The 20,604-nt window shown below is 38.0% G+C and overlaps 1 protein-coding gene across 4 annotated transcripts; it reads right to left on the reverse strand.

Moving 5' to 3' along the window:
- Positions 1–2,606: 2,606 nt before the first annotated feature.
- On the reverse strand, positions 2,607–19,474 carry SPART (spartin). 4 transcript variants are annotated; one of them, XM_040055570.2, is made up of 9 exons: positions 19,367–19,474; positions 13,596–14,431; positions 12,240–12,437; positions 11,153–11,257; positions 9,277–9,406; positions 8,292–8,486; positions 7,144–7,302; positions 6,976–7,066; positions 2,607–4,247 (listed from the first exon to the last, which is right to left on the reverse strand). In XM_040055570.2, exons 2-9 carry the CDS (start codon positions 14,427–14,429, stop codon positions 4,061–4,063), a joined length of 1,899 nt encoding a protein of 632 aa, XP_039911504.1. In that variant the 5' UTR covers positions 14,430–14,431; positions 19,367–19,474; the 3' UTR covers positions 2,607–4,060. The 4 variants fall into 4 exon arrangements, with proteins under 4 accessions (XP_039911504.1, XP_039911505.1, XP_039911506.1 ...); XM_040055571.2 differs by lacking the exon at positions 19,367–19,474 and adding an exon at positions 17,236–17,303; XM_040055572.2 differs by lacking the exon at positions 11,153–11,257.
- Positions 19,475–20,604: the final 1,130 nt, after the last annotated feature.

The following is a 20,604-nucleotide window of genomic DNA, read 5'->3' on the forward strand; positions in this document are numbered from 1 at the left end:
TTAACAATCACAGCAGTAACACAGTGACACTTGCAACACATAAGAACTTTCCTCCATTTCTTTATTCCAAATAAATTGATTAAAATTAGGTATATGGATACCACTAAAGGCATTATCATTCTTTTAAGGCTTTTAATGGCTTGAGATCAAAACTTTTAGTAAGAACAGTTAGGGAACTTGGTCACAACACAATGTGTTTTGAAAACAGATTTTTATACTTAAATATGTATTTATGACGTGAAGGTATTAAACACCTGGAGTTACTTAAAAGCAAGGTAAACCAGTTGCTGAAGACATAAATTAATTTTTACAAAGAAGTTATTTCTGTAGTTTCAGTAACTAAGGTGTGATGAATGGCTGTGTGGACAAGGGGGATGTTGCATATTTTGACTTTACCAAGGACCTTGATGTAGTGTCCCACAGTATTTTTATAGCTGAATTGGTGAGTTCTAGATTGGGTAACTGGGTCATAAGGCTGCTGGAAAATTGGCTGGGCCGTCAGGCTTGAAGTGTGGTGATCAGCAGTATGACTGCTTGACTCTGGGATCAATATCTGAGCCAATACCCTTAATTCCTGATTGACAACCTGGAAGACTGAGCACCAGCTCAGAAAATTTGATGACCATGGTAAGTTGAGAGGAACAGTTAGTATGCAGGAGGAAAAGGGCGACCATTCCCAGGCGGGTGTAGAGCCTGGAGAAACCTAATGAAATCCAACAAAAATCAAGTGCAAAGCCCAGTATCTGCATAGGGAAAGCCCATGGATCAGTACAGGCTGGAGCAGTGTCTAGAATGCAGTGTTGTAGAAGATAGGCTCTGTGGTGAAGAAGCGGCCATGAGCCAACAACAGATTTCAGCAAGCAAGACTAAAGGGCTCCTGGGCTGCCATAGCAAGAGCATGGTCAAGAGCCTGAGGGAGATGGTTCCTCCACTCCCAAACAAGTCCCAAGGGGCTGTATAAGGTCAGAAACTTGCCTTTGTTCAGGCTGGAGAAGGCATAAGGAAAGCTTAGTGATGTAATCAGCTATGTAATATGAAAATCTTAGTAAGATGGAGAAGCTGAAGTTTCCTCCAGTGTGCATGATGGAAGGATATGCAATAGAATGCACCTGCATATAAAAATGTTTGGCTTTGTTTAAGGGGAAATATTGAGCAAAGTCAAGTTGGGCAAAAGTTGCCCAGAGGGGCTGTGAAATTTCCACTCTTGGGCATAATCACGTGAGCAAAATCAGGGCAGAGTACTGTGCTCCAGGTTGGACCTGTTTTGAGCAGGAGGTGGATAACAGACCAGGGGGTCCCTCCCAACACTCACCATTCTATCATAAGCTGGTTAACATGTTTCTTTGTAGAGGAAGGTAGGTTTACCAATTCTTTTTAAAGTATTATGGATTTATTCAGAGAATATTTAAAATCAGCTATTCCAAGTTGGCTTTAAACCACCATTAAACAAACCAATCAAATAACCCTTGGAATCTAGAGGAATCCATTCAAATACAGTGCTTTGAATTTTAGGTAAGAACCGTTGTTTATACCTACACAATGATGAAAAGTCAAGAGAGGGCAGTAGCTTAGACTGACTTGGAGATCATTTAAAGTAATCCTCTGAAGACAAGATTTGAGACCAGTATTGTAACAGAAAAGACTTTGAGTGAATTTGAAAATAAGAATGACAAATTAGGAAATCAGGTAGTAGTTCATGCACTACATAGCTTAGTAAAATTTCTAGGACTGCCATGTATCAAAAGATGTTCGGTGTTCAAAGAAAGAAAACCAAGCTGTGAATAGAAAGCCAACCTAAGAAAACCTCCTAAGAGGTTTGGGGAGCTTAATATATAAAAGGGAGAGCTGAGATAAGGCAGTGAATGTGAGAAGGCTGTTGTATATGGTAGAAGAAGGGAGGAAAAGCTTATGGAGTTGCTACCCTGGGCCCAAGAAGTGGCAGGTGAAGCAAGGTAGAGTTTAACAGCACCATGCTATAAGCTGGAAAAATTGACTAAACGTTGGAACAACATAAAAGGGAAGATATCACATTACAAACTGTAAAATGGAGTAGGTAAAATTCAGAAAATAGTTTTAATCCATTTTGAAAGACTGGATACACACGGAGAGAATAACAGCAGGTTGAGAAGGGCACCACTACTTGCCTGATACTGATAGCATTTAAATGTTGTTTTTCCTCAGTGTCCTCCAATGTGATCTCTTGACTTGTAACACCTTGATTGTTTTAACACAACTTTCTGTTTTGATGGTTTATAGATGAAACTAAAGAGTATGAAATATATGCAAAAACTCGAAATGGGAAGGAGAAAGAAGATAAAAATACCTATATCCCTATTGTAAATACAGCTCATAGCAACAAAAAATGCTTTTTCTAGTGTGAAGTCTTTAGCAGTCTATAACTGGTTACACAAGCTGGCAAGTGGCAGACTACAGTAACAGAAATTGTTGCAGTGTACTTTGGATGGAACCTTTTAACCTTTTAGTTTGAAATATTTAAGCTCTATAGTTGATGAGCCTATTAATACTGTAGATATACCCTATTACTGCTATTTTATTACTAATTTTTCCACTTATAGATACGTATAGTAGCTTCATATCATAAAAAGGTCAAGCACAGATTTTATCTTTATTTCCATATATCAGTTACACTTCAAGTGGTTAGATCCTCTCTTTCACATTTCTCACCTTAAGCACACATCTGCAATAGCTACCACAAAATATGCACCAGTTACCATTCTAACAGACTGTAGTTGTTACTGTATTTTTTCAATCTTCTGTGAGTATCACTTGCCAACAATTTATAGTTATTTTCTCCATCTACATGAAATGGAGAGAAGTTGTCAGTTGTTGGCATTCTGTCTGCTGCAGGTCCAGTCAATATTAGAATGTGCAGCAGCTTTAAAACTCAATAGTAAAGTGTCAAATAATTAGCAGTGTCAAAGCATCTCAAGGATTTAACATCTTGCGTTATTTTACAGTGTGCTACAAACAGGATGACAAATCTAAACAGAAATGTCTATTCTACACAACTCTTTCATTAAAAGGGTTTGTCTTCATAGTCCTTTGAAACGCCGTTGTGCAACTATGACTTTAATGGAATAAAGATGATGACCATTAGGACTATTTGTTCAAACATTAGGAGTCTTCCATTAGGAGGTCATGATATATAATCTGATTCTTTCTGGATCAGCTGAAAATTACAGAATGCATAGAATTTCCTAGTGCCTTCTAATATTTTCACAGAAAAATACTTTAATTTATGCAAAAACATACTCATCCTCTCTACATAAAAACCTGAATTTCAAAAATCTTTGTAAATTCCTTATGGAGTCAACTGGAAAATACATTTTTCTAGACCTGTAAATACGCTCGTTTAGAAGAAATGCTTGGTATTTTTGGTTTACTTATATGCTGGATGAGGGGGGAAAAAAAAAAAGTTTGAAAGGAAATGACTACCTAATTACCTGAGGTTCAGCTTTCATTTCTCCTAACATGAACTTTGGATAACATCAGCTGTTTTGTAGGTGAAAAGAGAAATTCTCTACAAAACCATGAAACTCAATGCTTATTTTAGTAGTGCATATTAAATAAGACAAGGCTTGATTAGTAAAACTAATTCTTAAGGATAGTTATAAAACCAAAACTGGTAATTTGACCTGTTCCAGAATTAGTAATCCTACTCTTTCTGTATCACCACCTTCCTTATAAATATAAAGTATTACAAAAATATTCACAATAATATTTCTATATTAATCTATTATTCCATATATTATTTTGAAAAAGTGCTTAAAGAGGCAAATATATTAACTGCAAACTCATATCCTTCCTGTTGCCTAAAGCCCTGATACAGTTGTTTAAATCCTCGTTCAGTACAGAACAAGGAGGTGACAACTTCCATTTCTCCTATAAATGCTCCTCCTACTTTTACATTTTCCTGGCAGGAAACAGTTGCTTGAAAAGTACAGTGTGACTTATGTTCAGTGTCAGATGAGCAATGTAGTTACTTCTAAATAGGAAGTTTCATCTCTAATGTAAGGCTTTGAGAAGTATTTAATTGTTTTCATTTTTTACCCTTCTTCTCATTATCCAATACTTTATATTCATCTAGCACAGCATGGCCAGTTTCCTTTGCAGTTCTCTTTACAACAGATTTGATACCAATATTTTCAATGTTAAATGCTGCAACACCAACATTGATTGCAGAATTCATAGCGTTGTCTGTAGCATGGCCAGCATCCTCTCCATACCTAAGGAAAGAGAGCAGTTTTGTAGATTTGTTTACATAGTATTTTAATCTTCACTGGAAATCTTTTGAGAGCAGAAATCCAGGCATTACCAAGAAAAAATAATAAGCACAGTGCCTAAATGTCTGTAGAATAAAATTAGAATTTATAAAGCCATTTGAATAAAGGCTGTTCCTATATCAGATCATTTGCTCTTTGAAAATACCAATATGCTTCTACTCTTTTTCTTCAAGAGCACTTCCAGTCTTTCTCCCTTTCTTTCCCCCAAATTCTGAAGAGTAAAAAACATATCTATAAAATGAAAAGGGAGGGGAGAGAAGTTCTGTGCAATAACTAAAGGTTCTTTTTCACCTTAGTTCTTAGGGAAAAATCCTACATCCTCTATATAGAAAGCCAACTGTATCCTGGGCTACATCCAAAGCAGCATGGCAGCAGGGCGAGGAGGGGATTCTACCCCTCTACTCTTCTCTTGTGAGACCCACACCTGGAGTGCTGCATCATACAAAACCCCAAAAGGCTCAACAAAACTATTTTGAGGACACAATGAAAATTATGAAGAGATAAAAAACTTTGGTCTCTCGCATGAGCTTTGAATACAGTTTCTTTATGCTTTAGTGGGCAAGTCGGCAGTCTCAGACTAATGACTCAATTGTGCAGAGAGCACACTGAAAGAGGACAAGAGTACAGTGAGAGCAGTAACTCCAACTGTTCTGGGTAGCCAGACATTTCTCCAGAGAGCACTGCAGTTAGACAAATCAGGGCAAAGGGAAATATTCCTGGCAGCATCAGAATCCCAGCAGTCAGCAGAGTTACTTTTTCCCTGTGCTTGGTTATGACCAGAGATTCTCTGGGGACCTCAAGATAAGGCTACAGAGAAGCAAAGAATACCAAAGAATCCAAAAATCGATAACATATCAGTATAGCAGCCAGAGCACATGGCTGGAAGTAACAATGAGACCGAATAAAAAGAATTAGTGGGTTTTTTCTTTGTCTTTAATTCTCTGATAGAGCAGCAGCCTTGAATCATCATCAGATTTGCAGGTCAGAGATTTAATCTCACAGCAGAAGTATTTGTCAGTTTGATTAGTCTGTCAATTCGATTATTTTCACCTCAGGAACATCATAAGCCAGTACAGTATCAGTAAAATAAGTAACCTCATTTGAAGTAGGACTGTAGCTTATCCAGTACAGCAATAGTAACAACTTCTTAATGTCTGATAACTAATTTTTTAGTTTGCCTGTTTGAATTGCATATGTTTAACTTTTTTTTTTTTTTTAATTGTGCAGATATATACAATGCATCTATTTAAATAGTTTAAAAAAAGGTAGTAGCACGGGACTTTGGCAGACATATTACTTCTGAAGCGACGTTTTCCCCCCATTCCAATCAACATGCATATGATGAGCATCTCTTTCAAATTCCATCAACAAGGGTACTGCAGCTAACTTTTCGCCATTTTTTTTTATTTAGAGACACTGAAGGTGCTCCTTTAGATCAGTTTCCATTAAGTGGAATTTAGCTCATTCACTAGTACTTTGAGTGGCAGACATCTTTGTCACTAAAATTTAAAAAAAGCTTACAAAAGGGAGATTATGTAAAATTTTATTATAAGGATAGATTTTAAAGATTACATATCAAATATTTTCAATCATATTGCAGTTAGCTGCAACAGGCAGTTACTTATTGTTTTTCACTCTTAGTGTCTGTTGTCTGCTGATCTCTGTATTTCCTATATTTGTATCTAAAACAAAAACATTAACATGAATTTATGTGAAATGAGTACCAGTAAAATTTCTTCTAACATTCCTACTGCAAGCAAACAGTAGCAAGAAACCACAACTGACTAGAACTTCGCTGTTTGGCCTCCTCTTTGAAATGCATCACAACACAACCCTGAATGCCAATCTGCTTAATACTGTATGCTGATGTTTATCTTGTTACCATTGGCTTGTAGCCTGTATGCACTTTCAGCAATCCTTTTAATATCTCTTTTGCCACACTTATCACTGATTCCATTGAAACTGCTTGCTTCTGCTTACTCTTCACTTTCCATTAAATCTACTGCCCTTTTTGTGAGGGGTGAATTTCATGTTTCACTGTTATTTCAATATATTCCTTTATTCTCCACTGCATATTCTAGTACATGCATAAAGCTTTCATCTTTCCATCGACTTAGTAACATAATCCCAAATGTTACCATCCTCTTCTCCCACTATCTTTTTCGAAGAACATCTGTATTCTGCAGGTCGAGGCTGTTCTATTATTGTTATATATGCCTCAGATTTCCTTCCAAAATTTTCCTTTATCGTACTGCCTTGCTTTAGCCAAACCTGCTGATAGAGGAGGTTCTTTCATTTTTCATAAATTGAGCTAAGTTTGCATAAATTCAGGATTAGAGCTGAGAGGTTTAAACCAGTAATTTTTTTCATAACGATATTATACCACAGAACAAAGACATGAATCTGAACATTTTTTGTAACACAGCCTGAAGCTGTAATACTTCTACAAAGAACTGAAAAAATACTTCCTACAATAATTTGCTCATTTCAGATTTTTGCATATAGTAGATGCTCATTACTGTGCACTTACCACCTTATCACGTGCCACATAATTACAGCAAAGAAGGCATTTCAGTTAGCTTCCCTGCACTTTCATAAGCTTTTTTTTGCCAGTGGTCAGAGACAATAACAGTGTGCTGTAGAAGATGAAAACAATACAAACATAACTTACTTGTATTTGACCGTTTTTACAGTCTCAGTTGAAACACTTTTAGCAATGCACTTCGCTGCACTTTCTAAACCTTGCCACACCGTTGAAAACCCTGTAGAAACAATCAACTTATTTGAGTTCATATCATTAAAAATATGCCATTAAAAATGTGTAAGGAATTTTTATTACCTTGAACTCCACTTGCTGCTACAACCAGAGCACCATCAAAAGTAGATTTGCCATCTTTATCTTTCTTTAGGGATTCTGGAACTAATTTGCTGCCATGCTTCTTCACATGTGGAGCCAGCTCCTTTCCAACACAGCTTGCTATAGAACACACCCCTTCAACTACGATAAAACAACAGTATGCAGATTATTTAGTGAGAACATAGGACATCCTTCTTCAAAAAAATCTTTACTCATAATTAACAGGAAGCTTCACTGAAGCCTTAAGTGATGCTTCTATCTAAATACACTTATATGAAAAGAGACTTTAATCCACATGTAAGAGCCCAACTGATACAGAGCAACCTTATTTTTCAGGTTCCACAGAGCTCCAAATCCTAAGAAACAAGTGAGGTTGGCCTTGTGACTTTTAAGTGCCTTAAAAGACATACATACACATCCCACACTCAAATTTCAAGAAACTACTTCCACTGCTTTGTTATCTCTGACTTGTAGATAGAGAACAAGCTGCTGCTTGTCTGACTTGTCTTTTATAGAAGTCTTTCTTACAAGCACGCCAGCTCCTCAAAGTAGTTTTATAAGATCAGCAAAATTTACTTTTAAACTAGTATGGGTCACTAGACAGTAAATATAAAGATTATATGCAAATAAATAACAAAATGAAGTCACTGAGAGCTGTTAGGGTTGCCAGGCACCTCTGAATACCAGGCCGTTTCTATTTTGATATTTATACATAGATAGACTTGTTTCAGATGTGCATGTTTAAAAATATGCACACACACAAATTCTCTTGTGGTACGGTACGTTAGTAACCAGTGAGAGTAGAGCTTTTAAAAACATGGTTATCAACTTAAAAAAAAAAAAAAAAAAAAAAAAGACACCATTTTGAATTAACTGTCTAAAGCTTTCAAAAGTATGTCAAACATAAGGCTATACAGACTATTCTTTTAGGAAAGAAAAGGATATCTCAAGGCCAAGTAATATGTACTAGTCTTAAAGCAAGTCTCTTGCAGGAGATAACTAGGCGCAAGCTACTGACTTCTGAATTTTATCACCTCAGTACCTCCTCCAGTTTACTGGCTAGAGAAATAAGCTTGCATTTTATGAAATTTTTGTTATTTAAGCCAAAAATTTTAGATGGAAATTTTTACCTAAGAATTGGCTGACTTTCACAGCTCCTCCAGTAGCCTGTTTTGCTATGTGAAGTCCCTTTGCTACAGTTGGGTTGACTTCCACAGGCTTTTCTTCCGGTTGAATGTGCTCTCGCAGTTTAGAGGCTCCTTTGTGGATCGCTTTACCCGTGTATTCTGCACCTTTCATTAGGCCCCAACTTACCCAAGATGCACCTTCAAGGCAAAAATTATTTTTCTTAGTATGTACAATTTTACAGACTGTGATTCCTTCAGCTATCTCTCCTCTGCAAAAAATGTTTAGAAACATTCCTGATTACAGTCTGCAATTATATTCTCCTCTGAATGGGCCAGCACAGAAGTCCTGCAGTAATTTCTGCACCTACACCACCACTTTTTACATTCATTTTATTTAAGTTTAATACAGCCACCCCACATCCAAATGTCAGCCTAATACAGATACTCAGTTTTTTAGTGGATATGCAAGTACCAGCTGTTAGAGACGATAGAACTCCACATTTCAATGCTATTAACACACAAGAAAACATACTAACCCAACCCTCTAGCATCCCTTGCAGATTCATATTTATTACAATCAGTTGGTGGTCATTACTATATTCCAAAGGTTCTCAGAAGAAAAAACCCACATGCTTATCTGCAGAAATCACAACAAAGATGCCTACTGTAATATATGGTTCATAGAGGGCTAAAACTGTTCTGTCACAGTGGTTTGAGTCCCAGCAGGTGATATGCTAACAGAGTAAAATGAGGAGCCAAACTTATTTGCAATGAACAAACTGTTGACCATGGATTTATACACTGCATGGTTTTTATAACACTTATCAAGGCATCCTTTAGAGGATCAACCAGATCAACACCGGAACTAGTGAACAACTACTTCTGGTCACTCAGGTTCTATCAGCACCCATGCATTTAGGTGAAAGTACTACTTAAATGTCACTCATTTGGGTTTCTATTCAACACAGTCCCCTTATTACAGCTATACCTGACAAGATTCCATGGGCAACTTTCTCACTCCATTCTGGTAACTCTTTCTGATCTTCAGCTTCTTCAGGTTGTGGCTGGATATGTACAGTCCGAGGCAAGTGAACTGCATCGCTAGAGGCTTCAGAAGGCTGACAAGTGAAAACAAACATCTGAGCATCTACTTTGCAAGGTATCATCAGTATTTCTGGTTTAGATCATACACATCCATTATCCAAACAAATATACACATCCAAATAATACCAAAGTTGTGCATGCCTTAAGTAAGTGTACAGAAACTCAAACTAAATTTAACACTCAATTATTTTTTTCCACAGGAATCCTAGATATCCAAAAAAGCTTATCAGACAGGTCAGCTTTTTTGTACACTTCTTGCATCCAGCTACAATGAAAAGATTTGCTTGCCAATGCAGCCATATGGCCAAATAGCTAAGCAGGGAAAATGTACAATCCTAGTTCACCAGCAAAACAGAGAAGAGACTGTCCATCTCTCATTTTTATCTTCTCAGACAGAATTCAACTCTGTTGTTATTCAGCATGGGAACTGCAGTCTTTGGTTAGAGAATACAGCTGCACTAAAGGAATGCAGCTGTTGAGGTTGTTTTGTTCCTCATCCTTTCCTCCCAAATTCAAAAATAAAGGAGATTATTCATGCTGTGTGCTGTTGCTGCTTTATCAGACTGGCACAGCCAAGAAAACATGAAGCTGTGCACAATACTGACCCCCATTTTAAAGCTGGGCAGGCAGGTTCTGTGTTACTTGGTGTCAAACTGTTTCTGGAGTAGATGTTAATGATTCAATACAGCAACCACCACCACAGGCTGCTCAGCACTGATAAAATGTGTAACATCACTTTCCACAGTTCACAGACAATGTATAATTAAATCTTAATTACAAAAACCTAAAATAATTGTAAGAGGTTTAAGTTTTTGTTAAGATAACTTTTCCAATATAAAAGTAAATAAACCCCCCTAATATTTCAGAGATTGAAAACAGTGCTTGATAATGACAGAAAGAAAAAACATTTTTGTTTAGTCTAGAAGAGTTTAAATGAAAGTATTTAAACACATAAGCAGGTCATAATACAGTATTTGCTATTACAGGGAATTCTGAAATTCCCCTGAAATATTTACTGGATATAAAAGCAGGATATTGCATACCAACATTAACAGGAAAGACTAGATTAAACCTTAAGAAGTTGCTGCCTAGAAGGTTAACAATGTATCACTGATATGTGCTACATCATCATTTACAGCCTGACAGCAACGTGAAATCTGGTGCTCAAGAAATATCTTCAGCATGTGACCAAAACACTCTGAGGGCTAGGCAGGAGAAATTACTTCAATAAATAGGTATAGGTAAAAAACAAACAAAAAAACTATTAAAAAACCCAAACGATGTTCCAGATGTAATTTAGCTGTGCCACAGGTTGGGTCACTATATAGAAAATCAGTCAATAAGACCTCTAAGATCTACACTAAGGAACAAAAATGGATTCTCTACTAAGATAGGGGACTCAGTACTGTAATTATATTAAATAAAATTAGTCAATTAGATCCTCATGATTACTCTGTAAAACAGACACTTTAAATGGCCATCAGACTAGGCTTTGGCATACTTGTACTATATCACAGTTTTTAAAACTTCAGAAATATGCTGATTTGAAAAATGTGGCAGGCTGCAGTAACTTAATTGGTGTTTGACAAGAAACCAAACAACAACAACACGAAAAAGCCACCCAACAAAAAAATAACTACAGGACACAGCATACACAGCTGCTGTCAATCAGATCAGCAGTTCTAACATGCATTTCTCCGTCACTTTTTTTTTTTTTTTTTTTTTCCAACTATAGGATTTTGGAATGTCCTGGGATTTACCTGGACTTTGTGGCCAGACCTCTGTTTAAATTTATCTTCAAAATGTGCTCTCTTAGTTGCTAGGAGCTCTGAAGGTAACCCTACTCTCTCATGGGATCCTGGCACCTGTGACATTGTATCAGGGAACATTAACAAAAACACGAAGTTTTAGGGAAATAAGGAACTAATACAAAATCTGAGCTACTTCTACACAGGAAAAAATGACAGAATTTTATCCAGTGAGTCAATATTACATAATCCTGTAGTACTTTCCCCTTTAAAGTAAAAATTAGTGGCCTCCTGTACTAGTGAAATTCCCTGTTGAACTCACCAGGATTTACAACATAACAACTTTGCCCTCATGAGATGCTCCAAACTGGTCCTTTATCATTACTGCATTCACATTTTGGTGATTCAACAAAATTTTTGCATGAAAAGATTTAATCATGCTAAAATCTTTTAAGTAGTTATTAATTTACTGCTCTTCCTGAAATGATCCTCCAGGGCTCTACCAGTAGTATTTTCCACTTTGCTATGAATCACTGAATTTTGCAGCACATTTGTTAGACTATGGGGGGTTTTTTGTTTCCTCTCAACACCTTACTACAATAAGGCATCAGATTTATCTACTTTGAGATCTGGAGGTCAGATTTTTGAGGTACTTACTATTTTCACAGATATTCTCAGAGGCAGTTTAACTTTTTTGAACAGTGAACACATTTGGGCACTATATTCCAAGAACAGCATCACCAAAACTACACAAAGAGTTGTGTGCATGCACACTTAAGGAAAAGCATGCTTTCTCCTGAACATATAATTTTATTTGGGGTCCTATATTCTTTTTCAGAAAAATAGAGAAAATATAAAAACTGGTCTCAAACTCTGTGCTTAAAATTTAGTATTTTAAAATTTCTGTTGTCTCATTTCATAGGACCTACAGTTTCATTACAAAGCTGCTTTATTACAGCTCCTTTATCTATTTCCCACAGATGAGCTTACTAACCAAGACAAAAATCTGTTTTTTTACACAACTAAATGTAAATTTGAGAATGTATTGAAGATTTATACCTTTTCTTATCGGCTTATAACACACTGCCTAGAAATTTACCTGGATACGTAGGTCAGACATTTGTTTCAAGAGATCCTCAAACAGCTCTCTGTCAGCTGCTGGAAGTTCTGAAGACAGCACTACTCCCACGTAGGACCCTGGTATCTGGGACATTGTGTCAGGGAACATGTAGACCCCAGTACTGCAGCACAGAACAGGAGACTGGGTAGACATCAGAGGATACAACCAGTCACAAACCTAGGAAAAACAAGTACACAGAATCAAAGGATGCTTTTAAAAAAAAAGCTAGGCAGAACATACTGATATACACCATAAATTTGATTTTCCATAAAGTATCTAGTGGAACCTTCTAGTCAAAGGCTGATGGCAGCAGGGTTGGAATTAAATTACCTTTATGGTCCTTTCCAACTGGAACTGTTTTATGATTCTATGACAAAAAAAAAAAGCCCTCTTGAAAAGAAAGCTTTTTATTTTTTCAAAACCATCTTGAAAAAAAGAAAAAAATAATACCAATCCATACATGATTCTGGAACTATCACTCTTAATTAGTTCTGACAACCTAATACAGAGAACGTACTGATTTTCACAGGACTAGGATTCAGGCTGGTACCCTACTAACTGAGATCTCGTCTTGAGGCCCAGATGAAAAGAACTGCCAAACAAGTCAGGATTCACAGCGCCTGTACCACTCTGAAGATCTCAGGACAGGTTTATGTGACAGGACAAATAGAAATGCACAGCTGTCACTGGCCTACTCTTGAAGGCTGCTGAGCCAGCAGACCCCAAACTAGGATCCAGCAGACCTCAAACGACCCAATCTCAGCAGCAACAAGGAGATCCAAAGTCAGAATCCAGACCAGAATCACAATGTTCATTACAGAAAATGCCCACATGAAACAAATAAGGACTGAAAAAGTACAAATAATGCATATTTTTTTATTTGTAGTTCTGAGTCTGGATTAACGTGGACCCTCGAATTTTAAATTATCAATTGTCATAACTGCAATACTTTATCACTAATTAGGAATGAAGTACATAGTACCCAACCCCATTTTATCTTGATTTGTTACACTAGGTGAAACAAAATATTTTCTCTATGTGATGAAAAAAGTCAATTTTATGAAATGGAAAGACATGTTAAGTCCTTTACATACTGGAATTCATCAGAACAGTGAGACCTTGAAAACCTTGGGAAGCGAGAGAGGTGCTTTTCACAGAAACAGCTGTAAAAGCGTGTACTTGCAGAAAACCATTTCTGCAACACCCCTAACATCCTTCGTATTATCATAGGGATATTTAGGCTCAGAAGAGCAAGAACCTAAGCAGGTTGCCTGTTAAGAGTTTTATGACAGTTCTTGAAATTTTAATTAAAGGAGAAAATTATTTTCCTGTTACCTGAAGAAATGCTGGTGGACGATTCTGAGCAGTTTCAGTATCTGTATCCAAGAACTTCACAATGCGCAGATATCCAGGATATGAAGGAGCACTAACCTGCCCATCAGGAGTCACAAAAAATATCTGTACTCCTTGGGGAATCAAGATCAGCTCATCTGCATCCACTCCCAGGTTTTCCAGGGGAGGTGGCTGAGTACATTTGTTGTTGTAGTAGTCCTCACTGACAGAAGAAAACTCCCCAGAGTCTGTGCCGTAGGACACAGTAAAGTGGCCATTGGTAGCTTGAGGAGTATAGGCAGGAGGTGCTTCATTTAGCATACAGAGAGGTTTTGCAGATGACGGGCTCATAGCTGGAATTTGCCCCTGACTCACAGCTGCAACACTTCCACCTGCTGCAGGCAGCTGACTTGGTACAAACAGAGAATTAGGGGGAAGGGGTCTTTCTGGCTTTTCTTTGGAAGGAATGGAGGGGTATAACTTGGGCACCCCAGGAGGGGTATCTGTCATAGCAGGAGCTGCTTGTACTGGGGCGGTGTTTCGCTGTAGACTGCCGAGTCGAGCACGAACATTCTGCAGGGTCTCCTTCATCTTCTGTTGCATTTGCCTGGCAGACTCCCACCGGGACCCTACACACGCAGGACCCTCTGATGGAATGCTAACTCCTCGGAGCAAGTGGTCAAGTCCTTTCTCATAGTAACTTCTTGCCTCTTCCTTCTGACCCAGTTCATCTATATTCAGTCCTTTATTGATAAAAAAAAAGGCTTTCCTGTACTCTTCATTAATGGCTTTGATATTTGCATCTTCTTGCGTAACTGGATCCCGCGGTTGTTCCATTACTGCAAATTGGAATAAAAATCAATAAGAATATACAGAGAGGAAGCCAAACAATGTCTTCCTTAGAATAAAATATCTTCTTAATTATGACCCTACTGCATGTATTAGCAGAAATCTATCTAGTTGCTTAGAACATTGTCTGATATGTTATGGTTATCTCCTAGTAACATTCATATTCAGCTGATGCCATGTTTCCAAGACAGCAAGAAATCTATAACCATCAAATCTAGTTACATCACAGATATTTATTTCTTAAAAGTTAAACATCAGAAGAACATGGACATGCCTGATACTAAATTTTTCATCTTCAAGATCAGTAGGAAACAAAAGGAATAAACAAATAAGTTTTAAAAAAAATCTAAATTTTCCAAAAACATCTCTAAGGTATTAAAAAATTCAGTTACCATTTTGTCTGTTTAAATAAAGGCTGAACTTACAAACAGTCCATTTCCATTTGAATAATTATAAGAGAAAACACTCAACAGATTTTTAGATCTTGATCAACTAACATCAATACACAGAACTGTGAAATTAAAGTTAAAGCTGTGCTTTACAAAATAAAAACATTATAGAGTGAGAAAAGGGAATTGGTGTTTTACACTCCTTGCTCCCCTGGTGACAAAAACTGGAAGTACCAATATGTACAAAAGTTTGCATGTTCTAGGTCTGTTTTGAAACGTATGCCTCAAACTGCCTCATGTATTTCAACTGAAGAGCAGAAAAGAATCCAGTAGGTTTGTCTGAATTCTAAAATGTGTTAACTCATTGTTTTAACTGTACACAGATTGTTAGTCTTGGCCAAACACAGGAAATACAAACAATTAATTCCAACGATTTTGGGTTTAGTTTGTTTCTTTTTGCTGGCAGCCTTGAAAGGCATTGTTAATTCAGGAAAATCAGGCAATTATACTAGAAGAGAAAAATGATTGTGGACAACAAAAATGGGATATTATATTAAAACTAAAGAGCAGATATTTTCAAGCAAAACCGTCATTCTCTTCAGTAAGGCAGGTGAAAGAAAGCAGACATCTATCAATCACAACAGTATTAAGCCACAGAAAACTTGGGGGTAAGTCAAAGCCGAAGTGCAAAACCAAAAATACTTCCCTTACATGGGCAGAAGCGTTAACACCACCGTACATTGGTGAGAATTCACACACTGAGCCACACTCAAGGAAGTTGTGCCAGAGTTGTGCCAGAAGAGGTGGGCAGGGGTTTTTTTTTTTTGTTTTTTGTTTTTTTCCTGAGGAATCAATCACTCTTCCCTAGAAAGGTGTAGGTTTGGCTTACCAAGGCAATACAACAAATACTAGGAGATTACTAGTCTCTACAAATATAATGGATGAAAAGAAATAAGTAAATCAGTAAAGAAAAAATAATTATGGGGAAAGAAAAACAATGAAATCCAAACTTGTAATAAAATCCTGAAACAGTAACTACATATAAGTTTACTTAATGTCTCTTCTTCTTTTCAGACTATCAACAAACTAAAAAAATAATCTGGAAAATATCCTTCCCCTACTCTAACAAAAACAGAGAAACTTACAAAGTGCAGATCATAAAAAGATTGTAAAGAAGAAAAGAATGTTATGTTCTACTCCCACACTCTTTATAATCAAAACGCAGACAGCATTTAAGTGACTGATGCATCTGCAGTCACACAGCAGAACTGCCATGCAATCTGGGAGGCACCTGTTTTTATGATGCTACAGAATCCAATTTCATGTAAAAGTCAAGACGTGTGGTTTCAGTACAATAACAGACATGTAGCTCAGAGTAGAACAGGGGTGGCTTGAGAAGGAAGCCCAGTGGAGTGGGTCAGCAGCAACTCAAGCCTCCAGGTTCACTGCCCACCATGTAGAAAATTTTGGGCGGGAGGAGATTTTTCTGATTGACTATAGTAACTTGTTGCCAAGAGGCTCAGCATCTTTAAGCTCAACAACAACACTGTCATATGTGTGTATTTACTAATCACCAAGGACATCACCTTTAGAAGTTAAAAGTATACTCCTGACCAGCACAACAGCAAACCATTAGAATAAAAGCAATTGGAAAGAACTCCTTAGAAGGTTGTGAATATAGCTGGATCCTTAACAGCAAAAAAAAAACAAACTGGTGACAGCCAAAGCACACCACTGTGTGTCAATGCTTGTATTTACTATTGAAAGATCCCCTTTTCCGTTTGAGTAGGAATGAAGATGAAAACCAATTTAACAGTAAAGACCTCTGATTTGAGAATTGTAGGTCCTTAAAACACAGAAAATGTTTCAAATACTGAGAAGGACAGACAAGTTTAATGTATCATCACCATTTACTTCTCTATTGAGCAAAATGTACTGGTTTGAGATTTTAGTGCGTAGATGGCCAAGCCCGTATAAAGTCCTTTCTCAAGTCTTGAAGTAAATAATTTATCTGTGTGAACACAATTGCAGTACATTAGTCCCCTTTGCCCCATGTTTATTGATTTTTTTTTTCCTGGGTGAGGCTAATGCAAAGATACATAGATTTCAAATAATTCTTTTGGTAGTGATTATTAGCACATAACAAGAAGAGACATCAAGTAAAATCCTAACCACATTTCAACTTAATATTTAATTGATTTACTCTTCACTGTATAGTTCTCATACTAACAGCAGGACTGTTCTTGCTAAAGCTCAGTCTTTACTGCACTAGAAAAGGTCTGTAAGGAAATGGAGATGTCAGCACCAGCAGTGCCCACACAGCATGGCAGAGCTACAAAAGCTGGCTCAGGAACTCTGATTATCCGAAACATCCCAACTTTGCAGTATATGTGCAGTGTCATTACCTCCAAATAATGCATTTGGTTGGCAGAGCACTTGGAAATGGAGGCAGGACTTCACCGTGGATTTCAAGCTAAACACGTGTGATAACTAAAAGTCAGCCCAAGGAACTGAATTTCATTTATTCTTAGTAATTGATTAAAACAAATACAAAAGAAAATGGATTATATTAAATAAGCTTATCTAATTGCTCCCTCACAACACAAGAATAAATATTCTCTGAAAGAGAACGCTTAAATATCAATCAGATCATATCCAAGGAATATCCTTGCTCACTATTATTTTCAGTGAACAATCTTAATATAGCATTTAAGTGTCCTGCATGTTATAATATGTATCTGTAATCCACTTCTGTACAATGCTTAATCTTATTTCCTCTGTTTTAAAGCTGTGATGAATAGAAAAACGTGTATTACTGAATCTCAAGAGCACTGCAGGCTAATCCTTGATCCTATGGCCTGTTCAGACCAGCCCAGATCTGTACTATTTAGCTTTAATTAAGATTTAGAGGAACTTGTCTCAGAGAAAGCCAGTCCAAAACCGAGATAAGAGCTAAAGGGCACTGTAGATAATCACAGATCAATCCAGCACTTCAGCTCTTTTTATCAGTCCAGATATACTCTGTGGTTTTAAGTGACTTGACTAAAGGAGGCTACATTGCAGCAACGAAACCTGAGTTTGGTTTGATAATGTAAGATAACATCTCAGTCATCCTTCCTCTGAAGCAGCAAAGCCCACTTCATTAAAAAGTAATGTATATTAACAAAAATACAGGTCAATGGTGGATATCACTAGCAGACTGTAAACATGAAGTCTAAGTCTTATTAAGAAGATTAAACAGCCTGACTGACAGAGGTAGGATACACTTGTCAATTCAGTATTTTTGAAGGAGAATAGGGGAGGAAAATGCAAAACAAATTTTAAAAACCTCCTAAACTAAAACACCCTTAACCCAAGAGTACTTCTTATTTGTCAGCTGTTTTTTCTCACAGTCACCAATTAAGAAGTACCACGGAAACACAGTTGTTTAAGCCTCATTTCGGTATGAAAAGAGCAAGTAACAAAGTATTAGTAACATTCAAGAATTTAAATAATTAAATGGTATCTAGAATATCAACTAATACAAGCCAAGTACTAGCTAACAGATTTGCCTTTTCATGCTTTTGTCTTACTTAAATTGTTTAAAGAAGCCTTTACATTTTTCATGACGTGGTGGCCTACTCCTAGTTTTTAAGCAAAGAAAAAAAAAAAATTGTCAGGCTAGATAATATAACAGGCTAGACAACCGAAAGATTTAGTGATATTGAAGTAATTCTTACTCTCGAAATTACCAAATACATAAAAGTAAACTGCCATCCTCTGACATTTCAACCTACACCTTCTCAGGCTGGTATCCGAGCACCTACATTCACTCAGCCAGCACGTCTAATTTTCCTCCTCTACTGCTGTTTTAAGATTGTTTCTGTCCAAATGAAAGAGCTTCCTTCTTTACTCCATGGCCTGCACCTCCATCACATGCTGCCACCACGGAGCTTTTAGGCCCCGGGTGCTTACTTGTCACTTCTCTAAAAGAGAAAGCAGAAACCAGTGGGGCAGATAATGCCCTTCATCTCGCACCAATGCTGCCCAGCACTGACGTTTTTCGCAGCACCGAAGTACAAAGACATTGTACTACCATTCCAAAGTATTGCAAGATCATCATGGAAAATTCAGTGTTATGTAAGGCTGATACTTAATGCTATTTCATTAGCTGCGAGTGCCTGCCGGCTTCTGACCACTGCCGACGTTTTACCACTCAAACCTGTCCGACACGAATCCTTTAAAAACAGAACAAGACAAAATAAAAGGAGCAGTTTTCCGGAGTATTCTGACAAACAGCCTCTCAAGACATTCGATACATTATCTACCATCAGGCTTACTTCAACCTGCCCAGACCACGGCTCCCCCCGCCGCCCCCTCACACCACCTGCCCGCGGGGGCTCTCCGGCAGCGGCGCGGCCGCACCGCGGGGCCGCCCGGCCTCGGCCCGGCCTCGGCCCGCTCCGCCGCCTCCCGCTGCCCGCCCCGCCACAACCAGCGCCCCCGGCTCCGCAGGGACCCCCGAGGGCGCGGCAGGGCCCAACCCCGCTGCCTCACCGATCCGAGCGCCTCCGCCGCGCTGAGCCCGGCCAGGCCCGCCCCGCCTCCGCCCGGGTCAGGCGGCAGCGGGCGGGGCCGAAGGGTCGCGGCTCGGGCGTCAGCGGCGTGGGCGGGCTGAGCGCGGGGCGGGAGCTTTATCAATTAATAATTAGCGATGAGCTGCGCGGCTTGTCTTGGGTTTTGGTGGGGTTTTTTGTTTGTTCTTTTCGTCCGTTTTTCTGTTTTTATTTTGGAGGGTTGCTTGTTTGTTTTTGTGAGTTGGATTTTTTTTGTTTTGTTTGGGGTTGAGGGGGGGGAGCTTGGAAGGCTACACAGAAGATTAAGGTGCAAAATTGAAAATGCCGAGATCGAAAGAAAGCAGCGCGCCTCATGCCGTATGCCGAATTAAACTTGGATTTTGGTGCGGTTTTTGTTATGTTTGTTTGTTTGCTTTCTGGGTTTTTGTTTTTAATGCTCTTGATGTTTGGGAGGAACAGAGGGCTGCATGTTGATTTCACTTCACTAAAAAGTAGTTTCGCTGGGAACATGGAAGATCGCTTCTCTTTTGTCTTCTGGTTTCTGTGGCTCACCACATCTAGGATCAACATGTCAAACTGAAAAATAATGTATAGCCCCAGTGATACCATGGTTTGTTTCTTTTTTCTGTGATTTTTCAGTAGCTGAGTGGCTTTGCTCTTTGTAAAGAATTCAGTTAGTAATTTAAATCCATATATCTCTTCAATAAGAATCTATAACTCCAATTATCTGTATATGTGTGTACAAAAGCACATATACCCAAATTCTCGTTATGGAGTTGGTATGAATATCCACAGAATGGAAAAACAAGTCCTAAAATCTGTCATTCTGAAGTTGTCCTTTCCATGTCATGTTTTCACACTTCATTTAGACAACTTCATTTAGACACTTACTTTAATGGTGCCAAAGAGGCACTGATCAAGGTTGTATTTCCAAGGGTGGCTATCTCCAGGTGACACTTATTTACCAACCTGGGTAAGCTGGAGCTGTTTGCTGCCCTAAGTGCTGGGATGTGGGAGAGGGAACTGCATTTGTGCACTGGTTTGTGAAAAAACCAAAAGAAAAATGATCTCGCTAAACATCCAGCATTTGCCTTAGACCATGAACACTCATGTTTTCAGTCAAACCTCCAACTTCTCAGTGAAACAGCTGCTCAAATTACTGGGTATAATTTGGCAGTATATTACTGATTTGCAGCTTTGATAATCAGTGCTAAAAAT

This window comes from Hirundo rustica, chromosome 2 (assembly GCF_015227805.2).
Source record: "Hirundo rustica isolate bHirRus1 chromosome 2, bHirRus1.pri.v3, whole genome shotgun sequence".
In the NCBI taxonomy this organism is placed as follows: Eukaryota; Metazoa; Chordata; class Aves; order Passeriformes; family Hirundinidae; genus Hirundo; species Hirundo rustica.